Source organism: Cydia amplana, chromosome Z (genome assembly GCF_948474715.1).
Source record: "Cydia amplana chromosome Z, ilCydAmpl1.1, whole genome shotgun sequence".
NCBI classification, from domain to species: domain Eukaryota; kingdom Metazoa; phylum Arthropoda; class Insecta; order Lepidoptera; family Tortricidae; genus Cydia; species Cydia amplana.
The window spans coordinates 15912372-15939604 of NC_086096.1; the positions used below are offsets into that span (position 1 = coordinate 15912372).

General features: G+C 38.0%; 1 protein-coding gene across 5 annotated transcripts in view; it reads right to left on the reverse strand.

Moving 5' to 3' along the window:
• Positions 1-27233, reverse strand: part of LOC134661157 (kalirin) — a 103358-nt gene that overhangs the window by 46790 nt on the left and 29335 nt on the right. For all 5 annotated transcript variants that reach the window (XR_010097935.1, XM_063517106.1, XM_063517107.1 and 2 more), the window contains exons 13-27: positions 24461-24620; positions 23735-23866; positions 22024-22231; positions 20620-20848; positions 20025-20256; positions 18983-19183; positions 17947-18212; positions 17391-17558; positions 15884-16010; positions 15420-15631; positions 14600-14732; positions 11919-12179; positions 11530-11691; positions 10133-10215; positions 8141-8228 (exon numbers count right to left, since the gene is read on the reverse strand). Coding sequence is in view for 4 of the 5 variants with exons in the window: in XM_063517106.1 (XP_063373176.1) it covers positions 8141-8228; positions 10133-10215; positions 11530-11691; positions 11919-12179; positions 14600-14732; positions 15420-15631; positions 15884-16010; positions 17391-17558; positions 17947-18212; positions 18983-19183; positions 20025-20256; positions 20620-20848; positions 22024-22231; positions 23735-23866; positions 24461-24620 (2662 nt within the window). In the remaining variant the exon portion in view is untranslated. The remainder of the gene's footprint in view (positions 1-8140; positions 8229-10132; positions 10216-11529; positions 11692-11918; positions 12180-14599; positions 14733-15419; positions 15632-15883; positions 16011-17390; positions 17559-17946; positions 18213-18982; positions 19184-20024; positions 20257-20619; positions 20849-22023; positions 22232-23734; positions 23867-24460; positions 24621-27233) is intronic.

Consider the following 27233-nt stretch of genomic DNA (forward strand, 5'->3'; position numbering starts at 1 on the left):
TATAAATAAAAAACACACTAAAACAGATCGTATTGCATACTGAAGAATCTATTATTTATCTATATATATAAATGCAAGTGTCCGGACTGACTGACTGACTGATTCATCAACGCAGAGCCGAAACTACAAAAGATATAAAGTTGAAATTTGCACACCAGATTACATTTATAAAGTGTACAAGAGATAAGAAGCGATTTTGAGAAATTCAACCCCTAAGGGGGTTAAAAAGGGGATGAAAGTTTGTATGGGGTTCAAGTTTTATTTTGAGCTAGGAATTTGAAACTTCGTAAAAAGATAATATTAAACTACAAGAAAACTAATTTCAGCGTTTTTGAAACTTCATCCCCTAAGGTGGTGAAAAAGGGGTTGAAAGTTTGTATGGATATCAAACATATTTTCGAACGCGGGACTTGAATCTTTGTATTTGGGGATATTATTAAAAGACAGGAAAAGTAATTTCAGCGTTTAGTAAAAATCATCCCCTAACAGGGTTAAAAAGGGGTTGAAAGTTTTAATCCATTACAAATGCTTTGAAACTTCTTAGAAAGGCATAATAGCCGATTACAAAAAAAAAAGTACTTGCAACGTTTTTGGAAATTCAACTCCTAAGGGGGTTAAAGAGGGGATGCTGCCTAATGTTCTAAGGCTTAGAACACAATAGCTTAGAAATCCACGCGAAGGAAGTCGCGAGCATCAGCTAGTAAGATAATAAGTAGTACTTATGTACGACCAATGGACTCTGGCATAGGTACTTATTTCGTTTCGTCATTATGATTACCAAAACGGTGCCCGAGAGCTACAGTCAAAACATTTTTTCTAAACCTCCAAATTAACATATAACAATGTTTTATTATCAAAATATTTTTTGTTAACTCTTATAGTTTCTGTTTTTTCGCCCAGAGTGAAATTTGGATATTCGCTGTGTCGCCATATTGAACAACAGTAGGTTCACTCAAATGTATTCACATGCAACGTGAATGTTACGAAGCTAGCATTAGTAGGCTTCATAGTCACCCGGGTCTTTCCGCGTAACTCGGACATGACAACGAAAAAATAAACTATTGAATTTAGAATGTGTTTGAATGTAGAATAATCAAATGAGGGTAGCAGAACAAATTTTATAACCTTAAGTCAATAATAAGTCAACGGTTGTCATAATTTCCGACATTGTAAGTGCTGCTTGCGGAATCAACTACGAACGTAAAATAAGTGATTATAAATATTACGACTTTAATTGATTTTTACGCAAAGAAGAGGTAAGTAACCTTTATTTATCTGTTGTCTATTAAATTATTCACGCGTTACTTTGATTACAATTATCATAAGTCGAAAGAAAAATATGTAAGAGGTGAATGAAAATTGTATGTCGTTGAGTAACGTGAGTAACGTAAAAAACAATATTTTTCATTTACTGTACTGAAACTTTGGACAAACGAACTTATATTGAACTATGTGTATGATTGGGCTTAGATGGTGTCATTCTCGCGGTTTATTTCTCCGCATAAGTGTTATTTTATAGAAATACATGACTTGAGATACTTGTAACGTGAGTCACAGTGAATCGCGTTGTTGCAACTGTAAAGCGAGTAACTAAATATTTGAATGTATATTGTAGCTACAATGCCAATGCCTCTATCAGCGGCAGAAAGGGCAAAAAGAAGAAGACAGAAGCTGAAAGACGACGGAAAGTACGAAGAGTATAAGAAAAAACATAGGCTTGCCGCCAAAAAAATCAGGCAAAAGAAGAAGTTGCTAGATAACATGACTCAAAAAAAGAAAAACCAATTTATAAAGGATGAAAGAGAAAAAAACAGAAAAAGAGTTGAAAAACATATAGATCAAAGAAAAAAGCTGAATAAGCAAGAGCCTTAGATAGTTCAATTGCATCCTCATCTTCGATGTTAATTAATCGCCAAGCTTTGGGTAGAGCTAAATAACGTATCAGAAAAGTTCTAATTCTAATAATAATAAGTAAAAAATATGCTATTTGTTTGCTAGAAATGATAAAAAATATCAAAATATTCTAGGTAGTCGCAAGTAACGTGATTCACGAAATCGCTGTAACGTGAGTTCGTAAGGTTTTATATTTTATTTAAATAAGGGTGTATCTTTGATTTCATTTGGTTAACTATTAAAGAAGCTTGCATATTTATGTCATTGTTTTGTTATTTTGTTAAAACTAATTCATTCAATAATCAAAGGGAAATCAATAAACACAAAAGGCGTAAAACTCCGTGTCCATTTCTTGTAACGTGAGTCATGGAGTTATTTTCCACTTTTCTCCAATTTTTATAATTTGATGGAGAAAAAGTACTTCGATAAATGATTCGCAGTAATGTACTCTGTGATATTATTATCAAGTTTTCGACGTAGAAAGCTCTTGATCTCAAATATACGACAAGATTGTTAGGAATAGTGACTACAAAGTAACGTGAGTCACCGTGGATTTACCCACCCTAAAACATTTAAATGACCAATTAAAGTTGTTTATGACAGTGAAGTGATAGAAAAATATATACCCACACGAATAATTGTGCCAATGATATAGGAAAAAGTCTTCGTATTACAATAGAAATACTACATTCAGTTCACTAAAGCGAAGTCAGAACCTACACTTACAATGAAATACATTACTAGATCGTATTATACGTTATTAAAATAAAGACACAATTTTTCGTAGCCACGTATTTATTAAGCAGATGATGTGCATAATGTTGAATGAAAATGAACAGTGATTTCATACAAATAAACAGATAAATACAACAATAATGAATATAATGATGAATACAAAAAGTACGTACGCTTTAATTAATCATTACATTGATATCGTTACAACAAAATGTAATCGGACAAACAGCGGTTTAACAAATTGTAATGTATAGTAAAATATGAAGACAACAAATTTAATGATGGTTAATGCAACAGCTGCCAACAGATTAGGCTTTCTAAACAGCTACCGCTCTACATGAAACGTTCAGTGATCAGTGAATGTATGATTTCAATGCACCGAAAGTAAATAAGTGCAGACGCAGACGCAGGCGTTTGAGTGCAGGCGGCAAGGTGCACGTATCGCGTTGCTTTCACCTGTCGATGGCGGTTGCCTTTGAGTAGGCGCGCATGAAAGGACCCCGGAGTGTCGATGGTATGCTGTCGCGATAGAGCCGCGTGGGGAACGCTGACCGAGCTTTGCCGAAACCATGGTAAAGATATCTTTCGTCGACTTTTATGTTGTTTAGAATGTGCCAGCCCCGCCGGTGGCGGGGTGGATCCCATCGCGGGTCACGTGCGCGGCGCGCGGCGGCGCGAACGGCCGGCCGCGGGCGCGCGGGCTAAAAGCGGATGCGACACCGCCTCCGTCCGATGCGGTGCGCGGCGCTTTCGCCACTGGCGCCGCGCGCCGCCCGCTCCCGCCTTACTCGCTGAACACCGCGGGCTCGCTCACTACGCAGCCTCCGTATCGAGCTACACTTCCCGAATTTGTTTCACGCTCGCGATGAAGTATCTGTGGTGTGAAGGACGCGCGCAATCAACTTGCAGGAATACGCTAACGCCGCATTTGCTCAAAAAGCGGTAACGCCTCTGTTGCGGCGGGCGGCCACGGACAGTTACGATATAAATTAGTAGTTTCAAGGACAACGAGGTCATGCAAGTGCGATGCTGTTATATTATGCAAGTTTCGATTTAACTAGTTTAGTCCAATGCAGTAATGGTATTGAATGAAGAGTCACGTTAACACGATAACGATAAAAAAAATCCAAACGGGTTGAGAAATGACGGAGTTTTGAGGTAACAAAAATTATAAAAAATAAACCGGCCAAGAGCATGTCGGGCCATGCTCAGTGTAGGATTCCGTAGTTACCTACCCTTCCGTCACAATAGGCTAAACTGGAGCTATTAGTATAGAAAATTGTTAACAAAGGGATAAAATGATGCTTATTGCCTTTCACCCGAGTTAACAATCTACTTTTCATATCGAATACGTGGAAACCAAAAAGACAAGGCAAATTTGCATAATCAGTACTTAATTAAAGTAATAGATGTATGGCCATGATTTTTTCCTTAAAATTTACTTCTAATCGAAGACTACATGTCTGGTCATAATATGTTATTAATCCATAACGAAAAACATTAAATTGCGATATTTATGAAATAAACACACATTTTAGGAAACTGCAGTAATTCTAAAATGCAAGTAATTTTAATGAAGGTATGAAAATAATCGGGTTTGCCTATTTCTTTTTTTTACTTTTTCGTTCATAAACTGCCAATAGTCAACGGCATTACTTATTCAGCCAATGAAACTGTTTTGACTTTTTTGTTTGCTTGAGTTGACTACGAAACCCTAAAAAACACAACCGAATTGAGAACCACCTTTTAGAATTTTGAAGTCTGTTAACAACTATAAACTGAAATATCAAAGAAAAAGTGACCAAAGTCCACTGGTGGGACGGTGGCCGAGGCGGGGATCGAACCCGCGTCTTCAGCTTACGCGGTTAACGTCCTGAGTGTCCTGACCACTATAATAGACCACCCGGCGACGGCGGTAACCGTCCCAAATTTTCTGGTGTATGCTATATTTGAAAGCTACCATCTAAAATCTGACACTATCTGTTATCACTCATTCTAAAATAGTAATTCTAAAAAAAATCTTTATCGGTAATTTGTTACTCTGTTGGATTTTTGATTCTTTAAATACATATAATACCTACTTCTCTTCTTAACAGAAAATAAAGAGAAGCTGGCATAAAAATTCCATAGGTAATCCAAACTTACCGCTTAGGTTAAGCGGACGATAACTTCAAATATCAGAATGCGTAAAAGTTCTGAAAAGTTATTCTAATTTAAAGACTTCATTCAATGTAAGAAAGAATTAGACTACGTAACAACCACAGAACATTATTAAAGAGGTTAGAATGGCTATCGCGCGCAGTTAGTATCGGAACCGGTGTCGCCGCTCGTTCCTCTCCACATTTACTAACACTCGCGCAACGGTAGTAAAAACTTGTGTGTGTGGTGAATGGATACGCCTCCTTTAGACAGATTTGATGTCTGGCTTCTTAATCTGAAGGTTATTGTGGCGCAAAAAGGCATGTTTACTTCGTTTTCGGTCAGCGCGGGCGAGTAGCATGCGAGCGTTTGCTCAAAACCGGCGGCGACACGTACCCTGCTCACATCGCCATTCTACTTGTTCTGTGGTAACAACTATCTATGTAGCCAGGGAATGAACTCTGCACGGGAGCGCAGTTCAAACGTGGAGTGGCGAGATGGCGGGCGCTGTTTAATTAAGACTTGAATCTGCAATGTATAATCAGCCGGCGACCAACTAGCCTTTGAAAAAGGAATTATGCTGATAGGCCAATCAAATGAGATCCAAAAATAGCGGTTTGAGGAATTAATTCCCAGCAAGCTGGAAATCGTTTAAATACTTTCATTGCCGCCTGTTGTTTGTTTACCTCTGCTTGTGTTTCTGTTTTCGCTTTGTATTGTTTTCTTTTATTGAGGAGTGCAATACAGAGTATTTGTATTGTATTTTATTTTATTGGTCCTAAATGTAATCCGTAATACGAGTTTTCTCCGTCCCAAGAGGTGTGCATAAATATTGAAATACATTAGGGTGAGCTTGATATTGTTACATGAAGAAAGAGTGAGTTTGATTTAATCAAATCATCAATAAAATCAACAAAAGACAACTTTTGTTTTTCTATGTTACGAGTACGACTCATGGACACCCCAATGATTGCAAAATGTTAATGTTGTTGACTTGTTAATTCTAATGTGTGTGCCGCACGGTGTCCTACTGTTTCGCGGGAATTAATTACGAGTACGTCGATGGTAGATACTCAGAAAACGATTCGTAGGCAATTTGATTAGTCAAAGTAGTAATTTACTAAAAAAGGTAGTCAGTAGACAGTGAACTAAGCGTATACGTAGATTGAGTATTCGAAGAATAATCGTTATTTTGTGATACTACACAATGAACTGAATAACAACGCAAAATGAACAAGGTAATTAGGATTATCCCGCTGAACCAGGGTCACACTAGATTCGGTTAGGTTATACCTGCTACCACATCCAAGTTCGTGGCAACCTGACTGGATTGATACGGGTTATACGCGTGTTACCATGAAGGGGTCTTCCATTAATTACATCACATATTTAAGAAGAGGGAGGAGGTCAAGAAAATGTGACAGGTGTGACAAGGAGAAGGGGAAGTCACAAACTTTAACTTCATCTTTAATTTCTTTAAAGTGTAATAACTCATTTTTGCAATGATATTCGTTTGTATTCATGTATTTTTTTATTCCTAATGAGTTTCGTGTAAAAGAAGTAATTAAAACGGTCGGGCCGTTACATTTTTTTTAATTTTATTCATTATTATAGGAGTTAGGATCATTTAAAAAAATATATGAAACCTGTTTTCGCTTCTAACTTTTATAATAAATAAAAAATGAAAAAAATCAAACGGCCCGACCGAACATAGCTATTACTAAAATACAAAAAAAATCTGTAAAAATATTTTCCATAGTGTCAAATTGTCAATATACACGGACAACAATGAGGACTTCGTTTGTGTGGAGAATCGATCGTCCCCTTTCCTCTTAATATCGCTTACTTATCATTCGCGAGTCAAGAAACCGGTATAAGTAGGCTTTCCGATTACGCATAGCCTGTTACGGATCTCACGGTCACGTTACATTGGCTGGTTTTCGAGTTGTCTACACGCTTGCGAGTAGCCAACCGTTGGGAATTGTTTGACGGAATCGTGACGTTCGAAAATAAAAAGTCGTATTAGACCTCGAGCCAGGCGCAAATTTCGTCAGTCATCGCCTCCCGGGTGAAAATTCGTATACTGGTTAACGGCCATATTTGATGAACCCTCGTGGACGTCAGCTGCCGCTACGTTGGTGGGTTGAGTAATGGCAGCCACCGAAACACGTAAAAAAAAAAATTTTTTTCAGACATCGCCTCCCGTTTGATACTTAGTCAGATGAAAGTTTAGGTGCTATTGTTAATAAAAAAAACTCGTCAGCCGGTTGTATCGCGGTGGAATCACCGTCAGCTGGTCACATGAACATGTAAAAAAATTATTTTTTTCAGTCATCGCCTCCCGCTTGATACTTTGTCAGATGATAGTTTAGGTGCTATTGTTAATAAAACAAATCGTCAGCCGGTTGTATCGCGGTGGAATCACCGTCAGCTGGTCACATGAACATGTAAAAAAAAAATTCAGTCATCGCCTCCCGCTTGATACTTTGTCAGATGATAGTTTAGGTGCTATTGTTAATAAAAAAATCGTCAGCCGGTTGTATCGCGGTGGAATCACCGTCAGCTGGTCACATGAATATAAAGCAAATAAATAAATAAAATCTAAAATTTAAAATAATTGGTTTCAGTCATCGCCTCCCATTTGATACTTTGCCAGATGATAGTTTAGGTGCTATTGTTAATAAAAAACAATCGTTAGCCGGTTGTATCCCGGTGGAATCACCGTCAGCTGTACACATGAACATGTAAAAAAAATTTTTTTTTTCAGTCTTCGCCTCCCGTTTGATACTTTGCCAGATGATAGTTTAGGTGCTATTGTTAATAAAAAAAATCGTCAGCCGGTTGCATCGCGGTGGAATCACCGTCAGCTGGTCACATGAACATGTAAAAATTTTTTTTTTTTTCAGTCATCGCCTCCCGCTTGATACTTTGTCAGATGATAGTTTAGGTGCTATTGTTAATAAAACAAATCGTCAGCCGGTTGTATCGCGGTGGAATCACCGTCAGCTGGTCACATGAACATGTAAAACCAAATATTTTTTCAGTCATCGCATCCCGCTTGATACTTTGTCAGATGATAGTTTAGGTGCTATTGTTAATAAACAAAATCGTCAGCCGGTTGTATCGCGGTGGAATCACCGTCAGCTGGTCATGTAGGATGTAGGGAGTCTGCTCGTCTTCTCTGTTTACTTCTCTTTGCTACATTCGATAACGAGAATACATACATTCATATACAAATTATATTAAGGTACAATTATGCATAAGAAAAAGCATTGCATACTTCCTAGAGTGAAGGTACCTATAAATACCAAACAATCAAATGACATCAAGGTTTAGAGCCGCGAGTGCAATAATACTTGAATGAATAGCTTACCTTGTCCGAGTCCGTGGTATTACCACTGCCAAATGAAGCCAGAGAATTACGGTCTAAGGTCTCATCCAGTAATGTGTCTTCCAGGTCTCTGAAAATATATCACTCATTTAATAAGGTTCCGAAAACACTAGTTACACAAAATGCAACTAGTGTATAATGTAGTGTAGTCTTGGATGGAATCGACAAAATAGGGTAGAGTCGGCTATATTGTACCGCCGGTTAAATCGTACCGAGTCTAAATTTCCCATTAAACAACCTAGTTTATTTACCAGAGGCACCTAACAATACTCTAGTGGTATTGAGCTCAATTATTTGAGAATTTATGATTTTCGTCGATTTATAGTTTGTTGCAAAATGACTTGTGATCTAAATAACTTAAAAATACGCAGTTGCAAGTATTTAACTACAAATATAAAACGTGTTTAATTGCATGGATTTTTAAAGTTGTCTAAATCTTATGCTGCTATTTTCATATTAATTATTTCAAAAAACTACCAGGCGTTTAAATAGTACTGGCATTGGTACGATTAAAGCGACCGAGTATTTTTTTTATTGTATTAGTACTATTTTGGTTTCTGGCAATAAATATTTGGTATTTTAACCTAAAGTAAGCAGTAAATTTGCAAAATTCTTTTTGGATACATTTTTAATGTTCATGTATGATTTAACCAAGTCGTCGGCGAAATTGCACCGATGGTAGTCCCTTCGAAAAAATCAATTTTACAAAAGTTCATTTAATCCCAGATTATTATGTTTATACTTAATGTATTCACGATACTGAACTTTCATATGCACATTCAAACACATTTGTACGAGTAAGTACCTTCATAAAAAATATCTACGTTTAAGTAAAAACGTACGATATAACCGACTCTCCCCTAAGAATTCTAAATTTAAATTTATGCTGACAGTAACATGTTTACACACTTCTGTACTATGCACTATTCAATAACTATATCGATACCACCTAATGATAAATATCTACCTAGTATAAAAATATATAATCTTGGGGGCAGGCGGGTTCTAGGAAATTAGCATAGCTGGGCAGAAGTCCGTTAATCCGTTAATCGTTAATTAACGAAGTTAAGTTTTCGAGTAACGGATTAACTTTTAAGTTAACTTAAAAAACCTGTAACGGACTTGTTAACTTCTGTTAACTTTCCTTAAGTCCGTTAAGCGTTGATACCTAAGTACCTACTCACACCAAGGCCGCGCTGCCGTGCCGCGTCGATCACGTTCCGACTAGTTTGCGTTAGGTTTGTATGCAGTGCAACTTTACATAGCGCGACGATTCGCGCTTGTACTACTGACTAAGAGTCTAATATTGCGTACCCCGTGCGCCGTATTAATGTTGTTATTACGAGAGTATGACAGAGTCGATCGCGGCAACCTGAGCAGTTGCCATATAAGATACACGGGTGCGAGCGAGACAAATATAACAACTTACTTACTATTCGAGACCGAGCGTCAAAATTTATGATTATTTCTACTAGTTTTATTTCCTATTGCGTATATTTACGATTTCGAGTTAACGATTAACGATTAACTTTAACTTCCGTTAAAACTTTTGAAAAGTAACGTTTTAACGTTTAACGAAGTTAACTTTTTATATAACGGATTAACGATTAACGAAGTTAACTTTTTGATTAACGGTGCCCAGCTCTGGAAATTAGTATGTTGTGAGACAAGCATTATATCCTGTCTAATTAATGGAGTTAAAATGGGACTTCCGTTTTGATTTCCTGTCACTGTTCCATTTGGATTGAATACCCTGCTAGGTATGTCATGATGGCTATATAATTAATATAATGATTACAGACTGCGAAACATAGTGTTGCATGCGGTTTATTACAATGCGTCGAAAGTGGATTTTATATTTTCCTAATTTTCTGGTCACTGACTAATATTACTAGTATTATTGTACTATTATGATGAAGTTTGTTATAATAGCTTATACATATAAGTAAATAAATAGTAAGTAAGTGAACGAACCTGCTAGATCGCTGCGAGCTCGTGGGGCGCACTCGCGCGGGACTGCGTGGCGGCTGCTGCAGCACTCCACTGAAGTAAGTTTCCTGCAACAAACTCACCATGTCGTCATACAAACCAAACATTCTTATAATTACACCACCACTTTTGGCAACCAGAGTTACAGCATCAACCATAGAAGGTAGGATCCTATAGAAGTGGTATACGCGTGCCTCCGTGAGGGACAAAACATAGGCAATGCGACACTATGATTGGTCGAATTTATTTGTTGCCCACCATAATTTACGGTAAGGAATAAAAAAAAATGTGAGACTGTGACAAGGACAAACAATAATAGCGCTTTCGCTGCTACTCCTACTGAAAGATACATAAGACTATCCCGTTCGGTAATTTTCCCCGCCCCTCATGCCTGATCCAGTTAAAATACTAGATTTATGGCATCGACCGAGCCATACGTCTTCGACTACATTAGCTATCAAATTCGAAACACGAATTTGTCATAGTCTTTACACAATGAATTTTCGATTTTATAAAGGACTAATGAAATGTATGTGACATCTTCCAACTGATCGTTTGTTTATTAATTAAGGACTAAATATACAACATAACACTTTAAACAAGTGCTTTAGATAAGTTATACAAACCTGTTAATTGGCGTGCTCATAAGCGTCACTCGATAGTACTTATTTGTTGAACCATTAGTACAATATCGGAGTAAAAAGCATAATTATGCAATCGTTTATAAATATTTACAGACTTTTGGAACATTTTATTTTTTATCACACTTGTTCAGTAAGCGTGCTATTTCACGCATATGCAGCGGGAGCTAAAGTCCATTTTACTCCCGCTAGAGTTATAGCTTTTTTTTTTAAATTATGTCACTAACTGAAAGCATATCACATATGCATAATTTAATGGTTTGGTTTATGTTTAAAGATATTTAATTTGATTAATTTAATAGCCAATTTTCAATCGTGACTGAATGCCGGACGGGTCCGTGCCTTAGATAAACAACCAGTCAAAAAATTACAATATGGCGAACGAATGTCTGAAATATCACCGTATTTAAGAAATATTTTTCTCAAAATTTTCTTTTTTCATTGCAGGTGTGATGAAAAACATTGTGTGCAACAAACAATATTGCAAACTCGAGTCTATAATTCACTTCGGCCTGCGGCTGTCGTGAAAAGGGGGTATTACTGCAATGTTCATTCATATATGTATAGACCTCGTTAGCAAAATTTTACTAACCCCCCTCGTTGCACAATGTACTATTGTACTATGCTAAGATTAGCTTTCGGGTTTGGAAGTTCTTATTTTACACAATTTTTTATGTATTTTAAGGGCCAATTGGCAATCATGTCCGAAGGATATAATAGATTATTCGTCATTAGCATTACCTGTATAACCTCCCTAAGACGGCGAACCCACGTCTGCTTGACTTCTAGCGAAGTAGCTTTGAGAACGATGCGACAGTCGCTGGCCATTGGCTCCCGCCCGGTCCATACCGAGAACTTACACTCGTCGCCTTCAATGTGTTCCGTCACTCCCAGTTCAGAAGTCTACAATCAGAAAACGCACTTCAATATTGAACATACTCCCATGTCAAACTTTAACCCATTTCCAGGTTGAATCAAACTGTAAGGTTTTACATAAAATATAAAAAAAAAATTAATATTTGCGAATTTGACCAGTAATAATAAATAATTAGGTTGATATTCCCCCGACACAATAATATGTGGTCAATACACTGGAAAAGGATTAATGTTTCTCAACAAATATAACTTACCATAAATTTAGTTTTATAAATATATTTGGCTTTGCCATGAGAGTCCTTGACTTCCTTAGCTAGTAGGAGGTGCAGATCGAAGAGAAATACCCTCCTCTCGCGACCTTTTTTGATGATTTGGCGTAGATCCCACACATGGAAGGAGTCCTGGAGTACAACTTCGCCTAGGCTATCTGTCGGCACGTCGCATCCTTCTAATAATGAAAGGTGCATCGCGTCATTAGCCTTTTTAGGCACGGACAGCATGACTTCCAAACCGTCCTGTGAACAACAATATCATGTAAATCACCAATTAATCACTTTTAACTTTCTACAAAATATATAGACAAATCTTGAGCGGGCTACTGCTAAATAATTTAGTTATTTAAATTTTATTGCACACCAAAAAGTCAGATATATGTAATTCAGGTTCTTATAATGAAATAAATGACTCTTTGTTATAATTTATTTACAAGGAACGACGTTTTATGTTTTGTGGCATTTTAGGCACATATATCAAAAAAATGAGAACTACGTCTGTTGAACAGGTGATTTCTCAAGGTCGTCCACTCTCGTCTAAACAGACGAAATCTCGGTGTTGGTCCCATGAAAAATATCATTTAAAATGACATACATATTCATTACATTAAACTCGCAAAATACTGCCAGATCTTGAAGAAAAACACTGTAGGTATAAAGTAAGGAAGAAGTTCTGTAACAACAAAAGTGGTTTTCTACCGACTAAGGACAATGAATACGTCATTGTCATCTCTTATAGTATTTACTAGTAAATCCCTCGCCCATTCCCCTTAACCCATATATGTATAAGGTAACAGGAAAATACTTCGCTGTATTGGTTAATTTTAAAAATGTTCTTATGTTATGACTAATTTAAATGTGTACAATGTTATTATAGTTATTCGCATAATTCATTAATATCTGGGACACCGAGCTTTGCTCGGAAAACATAAAAACTCAAAAATATGCGTTTTCCCAGAGACACGACCTAGCCAGATCGATTTTTCGCCCCCGAAAACCCCCATATAGCAAATTTCATCGAAATCGTTAGAGCCATTTCAGAGATCCCCAAAATATAAATATACATATACATACATATATACAAGAATTGCTCGTTTAAAGGTATAGGATAAGTTTATGATATTTTTGTTAGCTCAGATTAGAAGCAGATGTTCATTCCAATCACACAAACACGAATATAATCAATCCAAAGACACATTTTGTCCTAGAGTTCTTTCTTTTTGTATCGAACTTACTATATTTAATAAAATCAAAAATTAGATGTGTAAAAATAACTCGATTGATTGAACACGGCTGTGTAAAAAAATCCATGCATGCAATGCACCCATCTCAATCTCAGTATTAAATTTTCAATAGGCAATACGTACATTTTCCTTGTTATTCAACGGCATAGGCCCGATACGCACACCACGGACTATGTGTTTTAACATCATTAGATACATATAATCCACACTTATGAGCACCATTACATTATAATTGAAATCAAATCAATATTATTTACAGAGACCGTCCGGACGGAACACACCATTACTCATCCCGAGTCCTGAGCAACTGTACAGCAAATGTTCATTCCACGTATGTGTGACTCAGGAGGAAAAATGTTACACAAATTTGTCTACGCCGTTAATGACTTCGGACCAGCTATTTAATCTGCCACGGATTCAGCTACTTGTTATGGCATCTATTTAAATAGAAACTAAAAACAAGTACCTCAGACTGATAGTGCGTAATGGGTTTATGACATTATGATACTCAAGAGCTCATTAGAAGTAGCACATCAGTAAATAATAGTAAGAACAAAATTATACTAGTTTTAACATTGATCATAATTAAATATTAAGTGTCTTGATGTAATCTGCGTAATATAATAATCAGTTTACTGTAAATTAAAAATGTTAACACAAGCCTTTGTGGATACTCAAATTTTTGTGCCTAGTTTGATTTTTTATCATTTATTTATATTATTTGTAAGTTATAATATTTTTAGGTTTTAAAGACTAGAAGAACACGAGATAACTCCGAGATTAACAAACCTTTTATAAAGTAACCTCAACTCAAAACAACACAGGCTAATCTAGTTGTAGTAACACAACTTTATTAGAACATTGTTGTAGGGCACTGTCAAGTCAGATGCTAACTAATCTTAATCTTATCGCAGAATGAACGTCTTGTACTGATAATGATAAGGAAATACCTAGCAGCATATGAAATAGCGATACGAGTACGTCCAGGTAAAACATACTTCATATATTTTAAACGGATACGACAGGTTTTTTTAAGTCGCGATAAGCGAGGTATTACTTGTGACGATAATGAATCGGTGAATAAGGAATAGTTTAGCGTACTCTACATTACACATGCGTTCTATCTTATGCCCTTAGGACCCAAGATTAGTAAATGAATACTGAGTGTTAACCTCCATACAAAATCGTCGCCAGCGGCCTACATCATGTTAATGAATATTGAATCCCAAAGGGAAATAGGCGTGATTATATGTATGTATGAATCAAAAAGGTGTTGATTATTAGATTCGGTAGATTTTGCCTGTATGACTTACAATTTAAGCCTAAATAGGCGCTTGGTGAAATCGCGTGTTGCGTAACGTGTTATAAATTTTCAGAAACAATGTCATTTGGATGAAATATAAAACAATACATATTTACCTTAATTTCTCCTTGTCCTTCCGCGCAGCAAGCTTGAAGATCCTTGAGTAGCAGTTGGTATTTTGTAATTCTTTGCACTGGTTTTATAAGGTACGCAGCTAAAGGATGTTCCAATTTCTTCTTGCGCTGTACCCTGATGAAGAAAGAAAGGGGTACTTTCCAGATAATCGTGTAAGATGTTTGTCTAAGACAAATTGGTGCCTCAAATTGAATAGGCGATGTAGATGGCACTTGACGCTATACGCCAGTATCCGTACATTATCGACCGTAGTTCTGCAGAAACCGACCAACTTTTTATTTTTGTCAAAGTGACTTACACCCTAACTCAGTGGCTTTGGACGCTTTCTGCATTGGTAAAAAAATTGAGTTGGTCGTTTTCTGCATTACCACCACCATTTAGAGCAATCGCAATAATTATTGCGAATATTGCGATAGCTCTGGTTTTTAATAGTTGACGTTTGACAAATTAGTGACCACAAAACATATGACCTGGTACACGTCATCTGTTTCGGTTGTCAAACTAGCTCTAGATTTGAATATCGCCTGGCAAACTAATTTTGTCAGTAGAAAAATACGGCAAATTTGAATCGATCCATCTCTCTACTCATATTTTTTTAAGTAGACAGAGATCTGTCTACTCATATCGTCGCTATACTTACTCAACCTCATATCTGCAACAATCATTTGATGGAAATGTCGTTTTTCTTTCATTCGGAATACGGGTGTTTTTGTCATCAAATGAGTGTTGCAGATACGAGGTTGAGTAAGTATAGCGGCGATATTTTCTGATGTAGATGTTTAGAGACAGAGTGTAAAGTACCTCTCAAAGTAGTCCCCGGCGTGCTGCACGACGGCGGCGTTGCTGTCTGGTTTGTTGCGGCAGTAGGACACGTACATGTCGAACTCGCGCGCCCACGTCACGAAGCAGTGCCCGACGTCCTCCGGCATCGTCTCGTACTTGTCCAGCTCGCGCAGGAACACTCGCTCGTGGAAACGATGGATCTCCTCGATGTTACCAAATATTATTTCCTCCTACAAAATTATAACTTCATTACTATACATAAACAATAGGTCATAAGTCATCTAAAACCGGTCTGGATAATTTATTACGTTTCAAAGGATAGAGCAGTTGTACTCGTAAGACATTGGCTTGAATTACTTTGATAGTGATTACGTTAACGCTATTTTAGGAGGATCAACGTCACGTTTTAGCATGATGGTGATTACTAATGGTAATGTTTATGTTACGTATAAAGGTATTGATTAATAAATATGTTTATATACCTTTCCTTGCAAAGCCTGAGGCACAGAATTTGGGTCGGTGCGCATTTCTCGCAGGTAGCAAGTAATACATGTTTCCAAATCTTTGACATAAGCACGCTCAGTCTGGAGTAACTCGGCCATGATAAACCTGTAACAAAAAGTATGAGTTACGCCCATCATCAAGGTATACCTATCATGTATGTAGAGTTTTTACACCACAATGTTATTGCCATATTTAAAACGTAGAGTAATATCAATACCACAGAACCATACAATACCGTAAATGAATGTCAAGTATTAATGAAATCCAGGCACCGTCATTATACGATAAAATTTTCCAATGAATTAAATGATCGTTTGACATTTGTGGATGCTACAGACGACAATTGAGTAAAGGATTAGTACATTACTGCAGACGCCGGGAAAGAAGGGCTTGCCGGGTGAGTAGGTATAGCCGGCCGACCGTAGGGAGGCCGGATAGTGATACGAAGCCGGCAAGACCTTTTCACGGCTAGGCATGTATAGTGCTTTTCTCAAACATGCAATGAAATAAAAAATACACCACTAAAAAAAACAAATTTATAATCTTTATAATAAAAATCCAACTTCACAACAAAAGTTTTTTAATTTTCCTTCCGATCCCGCCATAATTGTTTTTTTTTTACGGAAGTCGTCCGTATTTCGCGTGTGTATTATTCGAATAGACCTTTTTAGGGCCATTATACACAATCTGATAATAAGAATCTCAATTTCTATAAATAAAATAAATGCAGAGGATTTTAAATATTGTCTATGGTCTCTGGTGACTTACGTATAGACAAAATTTTAAATTTATTCATCAACACATTGAATCATACAGATTCGTATTCTTAATATCAGTACGTTCGTGTATAACAGGCGTTAACACGGATATTTTGGTCCGATAACCATTCATTCACTAAAAAAAAAATATAATTCGGCTGTTTAGCCTGTTCATGGACACAGACCCCATGTTTACATTAGAATTAAAAAAAAAAATACTTCCCGGCCTAGGCCTTCAATTTCGTATGAAATTCCTTTACAGTTCTCTGGAGTTGCTCCGCCCTAAACGTGATACTTCGAAGCCTGATATAACGCCCGGAGCGACGACATTTCATTGCATGTTTGAGAAAAAACTATTACTGATGCATATGTACAGTTCGCAGTAGAAGTTGCTATAGTTCGTTTTTTTTTAGCATTAGAAAGAACTTGAAAGAAGGTAAGCGATTTTGACATGTCTTTTAATTGAAAAACACTTTTTTTTTAATCAATAACTATTACTTATGAAAGCAGAAGACTATAAAAGATCGTATTAGATTCATAATTGTTACATATTTACCGTAACTTATTTTTAAAATATGTTTTTGAATTAAAAGACACATCAGGATTGTTTACCTTAATTCTAAAGCTGAAAAAAACGAACTATAAGTAAGTACACACAATAAAATGATCGTTGTACATCTCGTTAGCATTGCATGTTGTGTCATGAGTAATACAGAGGTGTGCGTACTCTTTCCGGCGGGCGCTGCGGCGCTTGTCGTCGGCGGCGCTGGCGGGCGGCGGCGCGGCGCGCGCCTCGCTCTCCGCCGAGTGCGAGGACGCCAGCGACGCCGCCACGCCCGAGTCACTCTCCGCTTCGCTTTCGCCGCCCTCCATACTTCCACTAAATTCTGCATATCTGTAATGAGTTATTTCGTTTCAATTTTGTGTCAACTAAACAAGTTAATGGGAATAGACTGGTACGCAACTTTTAAACATTATAGAATTTCACTGCATATTATCCACGTTTTGTTAAAATAACAAAGACCAAATATAAAAACTGTGTTAGAATTAGTTTCATACTAGGTATATTTCTGACAATGGCCCATAACTCCTTCAAACTAGTAGTTTAATTAGAATCTAGAGTAGCATGAAAGTCGTATTACTTTTCGACTATAACTACATACATTTTTAAATTTTATAGAAGAATACTAAGCGGTGCGATAGTTTTACGTACATACTAAGACCAATGGCAATACCGAAAATGTTCGTAAATTCACGAATTTGAGGAATATAAAAAAAAATACCTGGCGTCGACTGCGGCCACCCACTCCTTAATCTGCACGGCGTGCGGGTGGCCCTTCTCGACGAGGCCGTCGGCGAGCTGCGCCAGCAGGCGCACCCGCTCGCGCGACTCCCGCGCCACGCCGGCCGCCGCCGCCGCCGCCGCCGCGCCGCAGCGCTCCTGCGTCTCCCGGATCCATTCCACAGCCGCGCGCGCCGACCGCTCGAACAGCGCAAATTGCTGGCACTGTTCGAGCCTCTTCTTCCGGACCGTCCAGTGCTCTAATACCTGCATCAACGACACATTTCAATACAGACGCATTATAAAAATAAAACATAAATTGATCAGTGTTTATTACCGGTTGGACGAGCAACATTAGATAAGTCCTGAGCATCACATCGCACGGAGCTCCCGAATAAACATGAAGTTGGTTCCGACGATATTGCGCCTCATGATACATGTGCGAGCACTGTAACGGCCTGCCTGATACCATCACAAACTCAGAACAAAAGTTTTATTGTGACTCGCCGATGACACTGACAATGACAATAGCTAACACCGACTGCCAGTGGAAACCTTGTACAACGGTTACATTTAGATATAAATATTTTCATACTTGGAATGATATTTACATTTTCTAAAGAACGACGTAACCAGTCACAACAACGTAACTGACACAGTTACAGTAACAATGTTTATGTTTTTATTTTGTTTCTGTAAACAATCCGTCCAAATTGTCGTTCAGGCTTTCAATAATCCAATAGGATTGCGGATATGTATTGTGACATATCATCTTTTATAGTAGTCTATGTACACACATCATAGAAGTAACCCTCCAACTCCGCTCACATCATACGATGCGTTCAAAAACCGCAATTTACGACCAGCATAAAGATAAACTGTTTTGTTAGAGAAAATGTCTTATTTGTGAAAATATTACTATCGCATAATTATTGATAATGACATCAATTTAAGTAAGAACGCATCTTTTTGCTCGCCATGCTCACTATTAGAGTATAGTACTGTAACCCTTATAATCTGTGGTACAGAAGGCGCACCTTGTTCTCCTGCGAGAGCAACGTGTCGAGAATAGCCCTGGTCTGCTCGTGGTGCGCCTTGCTGGCGGCGGCGGTCTGGCCGTGCACCTGCGCGGAGCGCGCCGCGTACTTGAGGAACGTCTCGGCGGTGCGCCGCGCCAGCGTGCACGCCTTCAGGAATGCCTCCTTCTGCTCGCCGTGCTTTACTATTAGGGCTGCCACCTACAAGCAAATTACACAGTTGTCATTAAAGCTCCAAAACACTAGTAGAGTTAAGTTATAATCACTGTACAGGAAATATTAGTAGAGATGCCAAGAATATTCGGCAACTATTCGGTATTCGGCCTATTCGGCCACTTTGCCGAATATTCGGTATTCGGCCGAATGTTGCCTACTATTCGGCCGAATACCGAATATCTGTCGCACCTACCTAAAAAGAAAAATTGCACAATAAAAATAACCAAAAACTGTGTAGGTATATTTACAATGTGTTCTTGGAAAGTTGTTAAATAGGAAGACCCTTTTTTGAACATTTGTTGATTAAAAAACATTTTATTTTTTATCATGAGTCTGTTTTGTTTGACCCTATTTATTAATGCTGTTCAACATAAATATATCTTAGCTAACGTCATCTAACGTTGAGCTTTGTTAGCGATCAGTTTTCATAATAATTGTGACTCAAAATGTTCGCATGTCATGCCGAATATTCGGTATTCGGCCAAAACCACTATTCGGGGCATCTCTAAATATTAGTATCAATCACGAGATTGTTTTAAGTCTTACATGTTTATTATGGATCTCTGCATATACATTTCGACCATTTCTTTTCGAATTGTCGTTTTCATACGCTAGGGGCGTTGTAAATTTCATCGAATCGCTAAAGCCGTTTTTAAGAAATTACCAACTGTAGATTAGCGTCTACATCTACATTTTCAATGTGGTGCTCAAATTGTATTAGGTTAAACTTTTTCACGTATGATATTTATGAAAAGTTGGTATTTTAGGTGCTACTATGCTTTTTAAGTGGCTTTGAATAACCCGGGTTTCTGACGTGTGTACTTGCCTGTGCCGCCTTATCAACAGCCTGCGACTGCGTGAGGTCGTCAGTGGAAGGAGCGGCGGCGGATCCGCACCAGTCTTCATCCCTGCGGTACTCTCGTTCCAGCGAGTCCAATACCGAGCACACTTGTTCAGCGGTTTTGTAGAAATTGAGCGACGCCGTGACAAGCTTGTGTCTTTCCTCTGCACACGTGACAAGGCGCTGCCAGCGCTCAGTTACTTCTTCGGATATCTCTCTATATCAAGGACATAATATATTATAATTTATTTTATATTGTATTTATTTATTTTGAAAACCAACAGCTGTGACATTAACATAAAAAATATAGTATAGGAAGCCAAGTATAGGAACTCACAGGTAGTGACATAATACTATTAGATACTATACTAAGGTTACGCACTATCGCAACCACATAATAATATATGTGAACAAAGCGAATACAAATGATACCTAATAAGGATATGTAATTTGGAAGTAACTAAAATACTAATTAACTTTAGTAGTATGAGGACTAAGGTAAAAATATGAACAGTAAATAAATAAGTAATAGGTATTCTATAAAGCGCCTCGCTCAAAAGACTCAGAGATGAAAAATTACCTGATAGTATGTGGGTCATAATGGTTGGCAGCGCGCAAAGCATCAGCCCTGTATTTAACTTGCACCGCGCTCGCGTGCGTCTTTTCCACGGCCACTTGGAACTGGTCGTGCTCCCGTTTGAGCTGCTCAGCCTCCGCCAGCGTGCCGGGGATCGAGAACGAAGCCGCCAGCATCGCCTCCCCGTTGCGGATCCAACTCACCACCTGCGTGGCATCTTTTTGGAACTGACCTGTGGGATAGGATGTTGTGATTACTAATTGATATCAATTGTACACATACAATGACTACCGCTATTATGCAACGACGAAGTTTAAATGAAACAAAACATTACTAAATAAAATGTAGCTAGGAAAATTTATCCTTGTATGTTCTATTCTAGTACATTGTAGACATAATGTTACATTTATAGTAGCTATTATTGAACTATCGATTGTCCTTCACTCAGATTAATATGTTAGTTTTATTTGTTATGATGATTCGTATTTTATAATACCTACACTATACAGCAAAGATTTTGTACAGTCAGTATCAATATTAGCGTATAGAACAACGCTTCTATAGTATCTGCCATCCTCCAAAATTTCACAAAGAGAAACCTCTCGAGTTTACATTCATGCCTATATTCTTATACCTTTTCTATTCTTCCCTTTTAATCTATGGTATATAGATACTATTAACGCGTAGTCTCATACTATTGATACTGGCTGTACTATCAGTATCAAATAGATGGTGACGGCCAAAGTGGCCAAATATATTCCGATATCCAGTCATCCATATTTTTTTGGTAATAAATAAAAATGAGTTACGATACATTTAGCCACTTTGGCAGACCCTATAGTTTGTTTTTTTAACTATTAAGTTCTGGGTTTCATTTGGAAACAAACAAATGTATGGAATAATACTTTATAGTTGAAAAAACAAACCATAATATGAGATCCTAACTCTACATTATTACCTACTCTTCAACATTATTTTAAAAGAATAATCCCACGGCATCTTTGTGAGGCATCGTCAAAATAGTTTAATGTCATTATAGCGCTGCCATGGTGTGTTTATAATATTAAGACCGCCTTGTGTACGATGTGTTTTATATAAATAGTAGTAGTTAAATCGCTTCATCCACGCTTCATCGATGAAGCGATGAACGATGAAGCGTGGTTTAACCTTCTTCACACTAGGCGAGAACTGAGACACCAGCGCGTCACTCTCCCACTTTCGTCACCGGGCACGGCATTCTCCTGCCAGCTATGCGGTCGCGGCTGCCGCTCTCGCATTGGACTTACTGGTCATTTGCGGAAGTGCTGCACTGTTATGGACGCTGTTTGAACCATCTTTTTAGTGATGTACAGGCCAATGAAGATGAGTAGTTAAATAGTGGTAGTAGTTATAGTACGGTAGACTGACCCAGCTGGACGCACTGCTCGAAGCGCGCGCGGCGCTCCTCGGCGAGCTCCTCCAGGTCGAGCTGGCGGTCGTGCAGGAACTCGAGCAGCAGCTGCACGCGCGCCTGCGCGTCCAGCGGAGCGGGCTCCGAGCCCTCCGCGCCGCTCGCGACCATCGCGTCCGCCGCCTCCGCGATGCCGCCCGCCAACTCCTGCCCTTGCTGTACCACCTAATAAACAACACGCACATATATCTATACGTAGTTGGATTCAATAGGGGTTGGTATGTTACTTAACGTACACGTACATTCAGACACTTTGGATTCTTCTACGTGTGTAATGCACGAGTATGGCTTGTTTGACAATTAGTTGGAGTTACTTTATAAGGAATATCTACCCTCATCTGTTATTTGTTTGTGATAAGAAATAAATGATAGATAATATTTACATTGACACATGCAAATAGGTTGCCTAGTAAATTGCATACGAAAAGTTTCTTTTACTTTTTTTTGTTATTTAAAAATCTATTTGTATCTTAAATTAGCCAATTTTTATCTAGGCAACAATGAACTGGACCTACTTTTGAATAAGGCAAGCTATTACAGTTAGATTATATATAAAATAAGCTTTCATTTGATATAGGTAATATACGATGAAATAACAAAAAAAAGAAAATAAAAAACTGTACGTACTCTACGTACGCAATTTAAGTAAGCAACCTAATGGCAATGTGACATAATAACTAGGCACGACTTCATATATGCTTATTCACTCTTATCTCTTTCTGTACCCAATAAATAAAAAGAGACCAATAAAGCCGCGTTTAAAGAAATTATAGACTTAAAGGTAATATTTAACAGGGCCAATGACTCAAGAAAGATATTTTAATTAAACATCTTGATCCAAGTCCTTGCATAAATGAAATAACACGTCGGTATCCGTCAATGGACAGGAAACGGTTTCAAGTTATGGAAAGTCAAGATAGTTCCGCGAAAATTACAGGAATCGCTGTAATTAGGCGAATGTAAGTATCGATTTAGAAAAGGAAATGTCTGATTAAAGATTACTACACCACGAGCAATTAAGTTACAAAAATTATAAACCAGTAAAGTATACTTTTCATGGTTTTCATTAGTAGCTTTAGAGCGGTCAAGTGGTTACACGAATGAAGGTAATAATAGAGCGTAAATTTTAAATCATCAACATATTAAGTGATTTTTAAAGTGTTGTATTTCGTAAGTATACTTTTGGTAAGATTGTGCACTGATATGGTTTTCTACATCACATTATTTAAACAGAACACAATACAGACATTAAAAAGCTAAATGTCTTTACCTTTCCGAGGATAAAAACAAGCAGCCATTAATTAGATTGAGGTAGATTTTTCAGAAACATACATTTTAAAACAGTTACAATAATCCTCAGTAGAGTAGAAAGCATCATTAATTCGGCGCAATATCGGACTCTTAAATACATGGAATATGGAAAACTTTGTGAACATGAACATATTTCTTATAATAAAATGGAGTTTGTAAGCAAGTAATAAAGGGTTGCCCTAAAAAATAGTGTCAAATTACATCTTAGCTACTTAGCAACCTCAGAAAAATAGTAGCTAAAGAGAGATAGTAGATAAAGAGTAGCTTTATAACATTCAAGTGCAATAATGTGTACTCTTCGTATGGATATTGTGAAGGAGCTGTACCCGATATGTTTGACGTTGATATATAGGTTACCTGGAAGGTGGCGTGTTGCATCCTGGCGACGCTCTCGTTGTGCGCCGCCAGCGCCTGCTCGGCCTGCTGCGGGTCCCGCGGGGGCTCCGTGCGCTGCAACTCGTCGCCCCACAGTTCCAGCCGGGAAGACACCTGGAAAACGATATCGATTAACACTATACTAATGTGCTCCATATTTTGGATCAACGAAAGGAAGTAGGTACTAATTAGCGTAACCATGGCATATTCGTTGTATACGTAATGGCACAAATACCTACTGGCGGCCTAGCCAAGGTGACAATCACATGCGCTTCGCAAATCGAATCGCTTTGTGTCTCTATCACTCTTCCATATTAGTGTGACAGTGACAGTTGCGTTTCGTTCGCTACGGAGCAATTGGCATGTTGTCTACGAGGAGTGTATCGGTAAGCTAAGTGTATGGCGTCAATGCACGCTTTAAGTCTCATATACAGCGAGCTGCAAAATTACATCGACACATTATGAATGGAATTTATTCATAAAGTGGCCATGCGCTGGTCATTTGATTAGACGGAAACTCCAGCAATATTACTACAGGAGATCATACACAAGTTGTCGTACATTTGACTCTCCGTGTAAACATATACCTATGCTTGCGTTCGGACCAGACTGAGAGCGCGCCCTGTTGCCCCATAGCCGGTGGCGTTTGTAGCGCCCGAGTCGCCTGTCAACCTCTATCATATAGTTCTAGTTTACATAGGTACAAACCTCTAGCGCGTCCCGCTCGAAGTGCCGGAGCTGCAGTGTGAGTTCAAGCCGCCGCTCGCGATCTGACCAGAGCTCCTCGAGCGCGCCCCGCGTACCCCGCAGTCGCTCTAGCGTCGTCTCCACGGCGGTGGTACTCGCCGCGTCCGAATCGCCCGAAGACCTGACATCACATCTTTATTAATTCATTTGGATTAAGGAGTGAGCTTGGAAGTAGAGAACTTGTCTAGGCCTACAGGTCAGAATTTCGACACAGCCGAAAAAGGCTATTAATTATGATTTGAATAGTTATTTATTTGTCCACCTGATCAGTTTAGTAAGAATATTGAAATGACCAAGCGCCGCCATTGCCACAAACACGCAATGTATGAAATAACCTGTAATTTCCAACTGAATAGGTTGAAGAATCCAATTTTTTTAGTATACCCGATATATCTGTTGCTGTTGAAGGTATTGTCATATTGTGCTGGACCGTGCGAGTCTGGCATTTACAGCGAGAGCAGTAAGGCCGCCGGTGGCTAGTTCGAAAACTTCTTGCGGTATCTTATAGTAATATCGTGCACATTTAGTAGACAAAGTACTGTCTATTTTCGTCATATAATTAAGAGTCTTATGAGAGTTATGATGGTAAACACATGTTCTCTATAAACTCACCTCCATCGTAAACACCGTACCGGAGACTTGTGTCTATGAGACCGCCGGTGATATTTGAGCATTTTACACAAAAATGTCCATTTCACCGGCAATTTAAACTACTGAAGTTCGTCACTTATCCACCAAAACCTAATTTATTGCATAAAATAAGTAAGGAAATGCAGTATCCCGATACTGACTTCACACGATAGTGACCTACAATTGCGCCGGCGCGCACTGTTATGTTACGGTTGGATAGTAAATCTCTTACGCCAATTTCCTCTCTTTATTGTATTTAACTACGCCGCCGTTCTGTCAATACCGTGCCTTGTTTAATTGTTTACATTGCTGGACTTTCGTCAGTTATAAAATAAATACCACATTCGGATTTTTTTTTCAGTAATGTTACATGGTATGTCGACTCGTATTCCATAACGTCGGATGTGGACATCCGTCCAAAATGACATTTGAATATACCGGTAATAAACAACGCATTGCCTTTCTAATAATCTGACACTAGTATTTCTTTCATTTATAGTTTCCGAACAACAGAAAATTGGACGATTTTGTATTTTCCGTGGAGCATAATAGCCAGTCGGTACTTTGTCTAAAAGTCTTCTAGAAATCGATTTTCGCTCATGTCATCTCGGAATTCTCTTCGGAGTAGATTTTATTCTTTAATATGAGACTTTATTCTTTAATAAGAAACGAAAAAATGATCATCACTCGGTTATAATGATACCACTTTTTTCACTGTCATTAGTCACTTTCTTGCTTGCTGAATTCCACCCTCGTGGGCCTCGTGTCTCGGAAGTTTGGGTGGCTGCTGGTTGTATCACCTAGTTAGCTTATATCTAGCCAGGAACACAAGTACCGGTATATTGTATAGTTCGAAGCTTCAGAGTCATGGACAAGGGCTCAAATAGTACATTATTGTCGAGGTTCGGAAGTAGCTACTTGCAGGCTGAGGATTCGTTTTAAACGGACGACCTTGGGAGTCCGTTTAATTGAATCCGAAGCCAGCAAGTAGCCTTCCAGCCGAGTCATATATAGTGCTTTTCTCAAAAATGGTGCAAGAAATAGAAATATTTTACAGAAGCAACGTTCTAATTTTCACAGAAAAAAGTAAAACCATTAAAAAATTTGCTTGCTGCCTTAAAAAAAAAGAAGTGTATTTTTCTGCCGAAAATACGCCAACGTATTTGAGACACCTAATTAGTCGCGGTACCAACATTATAATAATAAGTGCTGATTATCTGTTTGGCTGTTTAATGGACCTATGCCTTCATTGGTATGGCCATTTAAAGTTTTAAAAAGTTTGGAACTCGTTAAATAATGGAATTTGTATGCAACATTGCAGTCCCGAAATCAAGACTGCAATGTTTATAACTTTTTAATTTTTTGAATGACCATAAACTACGCACTTCGCGACCTATTTTTTAACCGGCAACGTCGACTTTGCCGTCCATTTTTGAGAAAAGATTGTTATAGAGCCACTTCAAGGATTTTGGGGATAAAGTATTTAGATAGCGGGGTAATTTCCTAATTTCTATCCAATTGCCGGATAGCCTGCTTCATGTTGATCTACTTTATTAGTTTTTAACCGACTTCCAAATCTAAAAGGAGGAGGTTATCAATTCGGTTGTATGTTTTTTTTTATTTTTTTTATTTATTTTTTTTATGTTTGTTACTCCATATCTCCGTCATTACTGGACCGATTTTGAAAATTCTTTTTTTGATTGTATGTATATGCATACAGATTGGTCCCGTTTTTGTCAAAACCCAGTTCTGATGATGGGATCCATGAGGAATCGAGGGAACTCCTCAAATCTTAAAGGCATACATATAGTGATTTTTGTGTTTTTATCAACAAATCAAGCATATACATTCAGAAACGTGACATTTGATGAAGTGGAACTGCTGATGATGATCAGAACAGAACTCTTCAACGACGCATAGTTCACGTTTGGCGATTTGTCCTCTTCGTTATGTTTGTTAAGCAAGTTAAGTTTTTAAGTCACATTTTTGTCAAGCTCGAGTTCTGATGATGGGATCCATGAGGAATCGAGGGAACTCCTCAAATCTTAAAGGCACACGTATAGAATTTTCTGTATTTTCATCATAAAATAATATATTAACATTA